The sequence below is a fragment of the Pyrgilauda ruficollis genome, unplaced genomic scaffold (assembly GCF_017590135.1).
Source record: "Pyrgilauda ruficollis isolate IOZ18807 unplaced genomic scaffold, ASM1759013v1 scaffold1107, whole genome shotgun sequence".
NCBI classification, from domain to species: Eukaryota; Metazoa; Chordata; class Aves; order Passeriformes; family Passeridae; genus Pyrgilauda; species Pyrgilauda ruficollis.
In genome coordinates this window covers 431-8,845 of record NW_024509289.1, presented here as the reverse complement: position 1 = coordinate 8,845, position 8,415 = coordinate 431, and the positions used below count along the sequence as shown (strand labels likewise).

The following is an 8,415-nucleotide window of genomic DNA, read 5'->3' as shown; positions in this document are numbered from 1 at the left end:
CCTGCTGCTCCAGCCCTTCCCCAGCTCACCTTGACGAGGTGGGGCCGCACCAGGGTGACGATGGAGGTGTAGCGCTCCAGCACGGGTGGGAACCCCACCTCCAGCTGCGCCTTCAGGTGCCCCGAGCGCCGCGCCACCACCACGGACTTCTTGCACCAGGGCACGAAGCTCTTGTAGTCCTCCACGTTGGCCACCACGTCGTACATCTCCTGCATGGAGTACCTGCAACGGGACGGGCTGGGGTTGGGCTGGGATTGCGGTCAGGGCTGGGGCTGAAGTCAGAGTTGGAGTCAGGGATGGGATTGGGATTGAGGTTGGGATTGGGGTCAGGGTTGGGGTTGGGGTCAGAGCTGGGGCCAGGGTTGGGGCTGGGATTGGGGCCGAGGTCATGATTTGGATTGGGGATGGGATTGGGGTCAGGGTTGGGGTTGAGTTTGGAGCTGGGGTCAGGGCCGGGCTCAGGCCCAGCCCCAGGCTCAGGGTTGGGTTTGGAGCTGGGGTTGGGCTCAGGCTGAGGCTCAGGGTCAGGCTCAGTCCCAGGGCCAGGCTCAGGGTTGGGTTTGGAGCTGGGGTTGTGGTCAGGGCTGGGTTTGGAGCTGGGCTCAGGGCCAGGCTCAGGCTCAGGGCTGGGTTTGGAGCTGGGGTTGGGCTCAGGCTCGGGTTTGGGCTGCTCCAGCCCCTTCTCCTGCTGCTCCAGCCCTTCCCCAGCTCCCTCAGGGCTGCTCCAGCCCCTTCTCCTGCTGCTCCAGCCCTTCCCCAGCTCCCTCAGGGCTGCTCCAGCCCCTTCTCCTGCTGCTCCAGCCCTTCCCCAGCTCCCTCAGGGCTGCTCCAGCCCCTTCTCCTGCTGCTCCAGCCCTTCCCCAGCTCCCTCAGGGCTGCTCCAGCCCCTTCTCCTGCTGCTCCAGCCCTTCCCCAGCTCCCTCAGGGCTGCTCCAGCCCCTTCTCCTGCTGCTCCAGCCCTTCCCCAGCTCCCTCAGGGCTGCTCCAGCCCCTTCTCCTGCTGCTCCAGCCCTTCCCCAGCTCTGGCCACGCTCCAGCCCCTCGATGTCTCTGTGGCCAGGAGGGCCCAGGGCTGGAGCCGGCACTGGAGGGGCCCCAGCAGTGCCAGCCCAGGGGGACAATCGCTGTCCCCATGGCTGGGACAGCCCAGGTGCCGTCCTGGCCACACCAATCCAACCCCAGGACCTTTCCCAGTGGGAATATCCCTTCTTGGAGAGAAATCCCCACCCGTGGCTTTGGGGTGGACAGGGACACAGACAGCTCCTTCCCTTGGGGGAAATCCCATAGTGGAAAATCCCACAGTGGGAAATCCCACAGAGGGAAATCCCAGAGCTCTGGGATCATCAGGAATTGGGATCTGGGGCCGTGCCCGAGCCTTTCCCTGCTGTGCCACCCCACAGAAAGCCCTCCACCTGCTCCTGAAGCACTCGGCCGATGTCAATGCCCGCGACAAGCACTGGCAGACGCCGCTGCACGTGGCTGCCGCCAACCGGGCCACCAAGTGCGTGGAGGCGCTGGTGCCGCTGCTCAGCACCGTCAACGTGGCCGACCGCACCGGGCGCACGGCGCTGCACCACGCCGTGCACAGCGGCCACCTCGAGGTGCCCCGGGGACGGGGACGGGGCGGGCGGGGACGTCAGGGTGGGCAGGGGCATCGGGGTGGGAAGGGACAGGGACAGGCAGGGACATTAGGATGGGCAGCAGGGACATCAGGGTGGGCAGGGAAGACTGGGAAGGGACAGGGAGAGGCAGGGACATTGGGGTGGGCAGGGACAGGGTTGTTCAGGGACATCAGGGTGGGCAGCAGGGACAGGGGTGGGCAGGTTCATTGGAGCTGGCAGGGGCAGGGCTGCACAGGAACAGGGGCGGGCAGAGAATTCGGGTGGACAGGGACATCAGGGTGGGAAGGGGCAGGGGTGGACAATGGGGATGTTGGGGTGGAGAGGGACAGGGACAGGCAGGGACATTGGGGTGGGCAGCAGGGACATCAGGGTGGGCAGGGGCATTGGGGTGACCCCAGATGTCAGAGTGGCCAGAGACATCAGGGTCAGCACGGACAGGGCCATCGGGGTGGCCAGGGCCATTGGGGTGGCCCTGCTCATGCTGTCCCCACACCCCACAGATGGTGAACCTGCTGCTCAACAAAGGTGCCAGCCCCAGCACGTGTGACAAGAAGGACAGGCAGCCCCTGCACTGGGCGGCCTTCCTGGGTAGGTGCTCCCTGCTGCTTTCACCTCCCTCTCCTGCTCTCCACTCCCTCTCTCCCTTCCCTTCTCCATCTCTCACATTTCTTTCATCCATTTCTCCCATCCTTCCTCTCCATCTCTCCCTCCTTTCTATCTCTCCTGTTCCTCCTCTCCAGCCCCTCTCCCTTCCTTCCCTCCCGATCCCACAAGAATTCCCCTCCCTATGTTTCCCATCTCTCCCATTTTTCCCCATCTCTCCCATGTTTCCCATCTCTCTCATTCCTCCTCTCCATCCTTCCCATTCCTCCTCTCTCTCATTCCCCCTCTTCTTCTCTCCCATCCTTTCCCTCCATCTCTCCCATCCCTTCTCTCTACCTCTCCCTCCTCTCCCTCTCTCCCATTTTTCTCTTCATATCTCCCATTTCCTTCATCCATCTTCCCCATTCCTCTTCTCCATCTCTCCCTTTTTCTCCATCTCTCCTGTTCCTTCTCTCCACCCAGTGTCACAAGGATTCCCCTCCCCAGTGTCCCCTTCTCCCCAGTGTCCCCCATCTCACCAGTGTCCCCATCTCCCTGGTGTCCCCATCTTCCTGGTGTCCTCATCTCCCCCCAGTGTCCCCATCTCCCTGGTGTCCCCATGTCCCCAGTGTCCCCCATCTCCCAGTGTGTCCCCGGTGTCCCTGGTGTCCTGGTGCTGTCACGGCTGTCCCCCCAGGTCACCTGGAGGTGCTGAAGCTGCTGGTGGCACGCGGGGCCGATGTCATGTGCAAGGACAGGAAGGGTTACACGCTGCTGCACACGGCGGCCGCCAGCGGCCAGATCGAGGTGGTGCGTCACCTCCTCAGGCTGGGGGTGGAGGTGAGACCCCAGGGACCTGCCCAGGGGGGTCTGGGGCTGGGAAACGTGGGGACAGCAGCTGGAGAGGTGGAGAGGTGGCAGGAGCTTTGGGTGGTGGCAGAAACCTTGGTGGTTCTCAAAGTCGAGGTCGTGCGTCACCTCCTCAGGCTGGGGGTGGAGGTGAGACCCCAGGGACCTGCCCAGGGGGGTCTGGGGCTGGGAAACGTGGGGACAGCAGCTGGAGAGGTCGTGGCAGGAGCTTTGGGTGGTGGCACAAACCTTGGTGGTTCTCAAAGAGCCAAATCTCAAATCTTCTGGACTTCATTTCTGTAGATCCAAATTCCGTCAGCCCTGAGCAGTGACGGGAGCCCTGGGTGGTTCTCAGCTGCCTTTTTCCCTCCTGAATCCCAAATCCTGTGGGCTTTGTTCCTCACAAAGTTCAAGGAACCAAATTCCTTCCCCCTGGGTGGTGACAGGGGCACTGGGTGGTTCTCAGCTGCCTTTTTCCCTCCTAGATCCCAAATCCTGTGGGTTTGGTTGATCTCTGAGATCAAGGAACCAAATTCCTTCCCCCTTCTGGTGACAGAAGCTTTGGGTTCTCCTCATCCACCTTTCCCCATCTGGAACCCACAAACCCCACAGACCCCAAGGATCCCACAGACTCCACAGACCCCATGGACCCCACAAACCCCACAAACCCCACAGACCCCACAGACCTCATGGACTCCACAGACCTCAGGGACCCCACAGCCCCCACAGATCCAATGGATCCCACAGGCCCCACAAACTCCACGGCCCCCACAAACCTCACAGACCCTATAGACCCCACAGCCCCCACAGATCCCACAGTCCCCATGGACTCCACAGGCTCCACAGATCCAATGGATCCCACAGACCCTATAGATCCAATGGATCCCACAGACCCCACAGATCCAATGGATCCAACAGACCCTATAGATCCAATGGATCCCACAGACCCCACAGATCCAATGGATCCAACAGACCCTATAGATCCAATGGATCCCACAGACCCCACAGATCCAATGGATCCCACAAACCCCACAGACACCACAGATCCAATGGATCCCACAAACCCCACAGACACCACAGATCCAATGGATCCCACAAACCCCACAGACACCACAGCCCCCACAAACCCCACAGATCCAATGGATCCCACAGGCCCCACAGCCCCCACAAACCCCACAGATCCAATGGATCCCACAGGCCCCACAGCCCCCACAAACCCCACAGATCCAATGGATCCCACAGACCCCACAGCCCCTACAAACCCCACAGATCCAATGGATCCCACATCCCACACAAACCCCACAGATCCAATGGATCCCACAGCCCCCACAAACCCCACAGATCCAATGGATCCCACAGCCCCCACAAACCCCACAGATCCAATGGATCCCACAGACCCCACAGCCCCCACAAACCCCACAGATCCAATGGATCCCACAGACCCCACAGCCCCCACAAACCCCACAGATCCAATGGATCCCACAGCCCCCACAAACCCCACAGATCCAATGGATCCCACAGCCCCCACAAACCCCACAGATCCAATGGATCCCACAGCCCCCACAAACCCCACAGATCCAATGGATCCCACAGCCCCCCCAAACCCCACAGATCCAATGGATCCCACATCCCACACAAACCCCACAGCCCCCACAAACCCCGCGTGTCCCGCAGATCGACGAGCCCAACTCCTTCGGGAACACGGCGCTGCACATCGCCTGCTACATGGGCCAGGACGCGGTGGCCAACGAGCTGGTCAACGTGGGCGCCAACGTCAACCAGCCCAACGAGAAGGGCTTCACCCCCCTGCACTTCGCCGCCGTCTCCACCAACGGCGCCCTGTGCCTGGAGATCCTGGTCAACAACGGCGCCGACGTCAACTTCCAGGTGGGCACCGAGGGCTTGGGGTGGGGTTGGGTTGGGGTGTGGTATGGGATCCTTGGGATTTGGGGTTAAGGATGGTGGTGGGGTGTGGTTACAGGTATGGGGCATCGGGGTTTGGGGTCAGGGGGTGGTGGGGTGTGGCTCCAGGTATGGGATCCTTGGGATTTGGGGTCAGGGATGGTGTTGGGGTGTGGTTACAGGTGATGGACATCAGGGTTTGGGGTCAGGGATGGTCTTGGGGTGTGGTTACAGGTGATGGACATCAGGGTTTGGGGTCAGGGATGGTCTTGGGGTGTGGTTACAGGTGATGGGATCCTTTGGATTTGGGGTCAGGGATGGTCTTGGGCTGTCATTCCTGGTATGGGATTCTTGGGATCTGGGGTCAGGGATGGTCTTGGGGTGTGGTTCCAGGTGAGGGACATCAGGGTTTGGGGTCAGGGAAGGTGTTGGGGTGTGGTTGTAGGTATGGGATCCTTGGGATTTGGGGTCAGGGATGGTGTTGGGGTGTCATTCCTGGTATGGGATCTTTGGGATCTGGGGTCAGGATGTGGTTGGGTGTGGCTCCAGGTGAGGGACGTCGGGGTTTGGGGTCAGGGAAGGTGTTGGGGTGTGGTTGTAGGTATGGGATCCTTGGGATTTGGGGTCATGGGGGTCTTGGGGTGTGGTTACAGGTGAGGGATTCTGAAGATTTTGGGGTTGGAGGGATGGGGAAGGTGGTGGGGTGTGGCTGAGCCCCTCCTAGGGGTGTTGGGTGGTTTTGGGGTGGTTTTGTGTTTTTGGGGTGATTTTGGGGTGTGGCTGAGCCCCTCCTGTGGGCGTTGTTGTGTTTTTGGGGTGGTTTCAGGTTTTTGGGGAGGTTTTGGGATTTTTGTTGGTTTTGGGCTGTAGCTGAGCCCCTCCTGGGGGCGTTGTTATGTTTTTTGGGGTGGTTTTGGGTTTTTGGGGTGGTTTTGGGATTTTGAGGAGATTTTGGCATTTTTGGTGCTTTTGGGCTGTGGCTGAGCTCCTCCTGTTGTGTTTTTTGGGCATTGTTGTGTTTTTTGGGGTGGTTTCGGGTTTTTGGGGAAGTTTTGGGATTTTTGTTGGTTTTGGGCTGTGGCTGAGCCCCTCCTGGGGGTGGTTTCAGGTTTTTGGGGAGGTTTTGGGATTTTTGTTGTTTTTGGGCTGTGGCTGAGCCCCTCCTGGGGGTCTCTGCAGAGCAAGGAAGGGAAGAGCCCCCTGCACATGGCGGCGATCCACGGACGGTTCACGCGCTCGCAGATCCTCATCCAGAACGGTCAGTGGGACCTCCCTGCTTCATCCCAAATTTTCCTGGAGCTCCCAGGACCTCCTGGGGGCTCAGGGAAGGGGGTTCAGACCCTCCCAAGTCATCACCCAAACTCCCCAGGGGGATCTTGTGGTATTTTCCCCAATATTCCTGTCACAAAATTGCAATATTCCCATCAGATTGTTCAGTATTCCAATGTTTTTCCAAATATTCCCATCAGTTCCTCCAAAATTCCAATATTTTTCCCAAAATTCCCATCAGATCCTCCAAAATTCCAATATTTTTCCCAAAATTCCCATCAGATCCTCCAATATTCTAATATTTTTCCCAATATTCCCATCAAATCTTTCAATATTCCAATATTTTTCCCAAAATTCCCATCAGATCTTTCAATATTCCAATATTTTTCCCAAAATTCCCATCAGATCTTTCAATATTCCAATATTTTTCCCAAAATTCCCATCAGATCTTTCAATATTCCAATATTTTTCCCAAAATTCCCATTAATTCCTCCAACATTCCAGTATTTTCCCCAATATTCCTGCCAAATCCTTCAATATTCCAATATTTTTCCCAAAATTCCCATCAGATCTTTCCATATTCCAATGTTTTTCTGAAAATTCCCATCAGATCCTCCAATATTCTAATATTTTTCCCAATATTCCCATCAGATCTTTCAATATTCCAATGTTTTTCCGAAAATTCCCATCAGATTCTCCAATATTCCAATATTTTCTCAATATTCCCATTACATCCTCCAAAATTCCAGGATTTTGGATCTGGGGCTGTCCCTGGGGTGGAAATTTGGGGATTTTGGCACTGGGGCCATCCTTGGGGGTGGAAATTCTTGGATTTTGGAGCTGGGGTGGGAATTCCAGGATTTCAGAGCCTGGAGTGTCCCTGAGGTGGAAATTCCAGAATTTTGGAGCCCGGACCCATCCCCTGCATTTGAAAATTCCAGGATTTTGGATCTGGTTTGGGAATTTGGGGATTTTGGAGCCCGGATCGGTCCCTGGGGTGGGAATTCTGGAATTTTAGAGCCTGGATCCTTCCCTGGGGTGGGAATTTTTGGATTTTGGATCTGGGGTGGGAATTCCAGGATTTCAGAGCCCGGATCTATCCCTGGGTTTGGAAATTCTGGGATTTTGGAGCCCGGATCCATCCCCGGGTTTGGAAATTCCAGGATTTTGGATGTGGGGTGAGAATTTGGGGATTTCAGAGCCCGGGGCCATCCCTGCTTTGGAAATTCCAGAATTTTGGAGCCTGTATCTGTCCCTGGGTTTGAAAATTTGAGGATTTTGGCTCTGGGGTGGGAATTCTGGGATTTTGGAGCCCAGATCCGTCCCCAGGTTTAGAAATTCCAGGATTTTGTCTCTGGGGTGGGAATTTGGGGATTTTGGAGCCCGGGGCCATCCCTGCTTTGGAAATTCCAGAATTTTGGAGCCCGTATCTGTCCCTGGGTTTGGAAATCGCAGGATTTTGTCTCTGGGGTGGGAATTCCGGGATTTTGGAGCCCGTATCCGTCCCCGGGGTTGGAAATCCCAGGATTTTGTCTCTGGGATGGGAATTCCAGGATTTCAGAGCCCGTATCCGTCCCCGGGGTTGGAAATCCCAGGATTTTGTCTCTGGGATGGGAATTCCAGGATTTCAGAGCCCGTATCCGTCCCCGGGGTTGGAAATCCCAGGATTTTGTCTCTGGGATGGGAATTCCGGGATTTCAGAGCCCGTATCCGTCCCCGGGTTTGGAAATCGCAGGATTTTGTCTCTGGGGTGGGAGTTCTGGGGTTTGGGAGCCCGGAATGTTCCGGAGCAGAGCAGAGGCTGTGCCCCGCAGGCAGTGAGATCGACTGTGCTGACAAGTACGGCAATACCCCCCTGCACGTCGCTGCTAGATACGGCCACGAGCTGCTAATTAGTACGCTAATGACCAATGGTGCTGACACTGCCAGGTGAGCCCGGGCTGGCCCTTCCAGAGCCTTCTGGGGGGGTCCTGGAAGGGTCATGGGAGGGTCATGGGAGGGTCATGGGAGGGTCCTGGAAGGGTTTCTAGAATGTTCTGGGCTCTTTTTGGGTCCTGGAAGGGGTTTTGGGGGTGTTCTGGGCTGCTAAAGGGTCTTGGAAGGGTTCTAGGGGTGTTCTGGGAGGGTCCTGGAAGGGTTTCTAGAATGTTCTGGGCTCTTTTTGGGTCCTGGAAGGGTCCTGGAAGGGTTT

General features: G+C 57.3%; 1 protein-coding gene across 1 annotated transcript; it reads left to right on the top strand.

Annotated features, from left to right (window-relative positions):
- Positions 1-1,132: 1,132 nt before the first annotated feature.
- LOC121358827 (serine/threonine-protein phosphatase 6 regulatory ankyrin repeat subunit C-like) lies at positions 1,133-8,157 on the top strand. The gene is made up of 7 exons (XM_041477308.1): positions 1,133-1,150; positions 1,401-1,601; positions 2,123-2,210; positions 2,902-3,044; positions 4,728-4,940; positions 6,135-6,213; positions 8,039-8,157. The coding sequence occupies exons 1-7, from the start codon at positions 1,133-1,135 to the stop codon at positions 8,155-8,157; spliced, it is 861 nt and encodes a 286-aa protein (XP_041333242.1).
- The last annotated feature ends 258 nt before the right edge of the window (positions 8,158-8,415 follow it).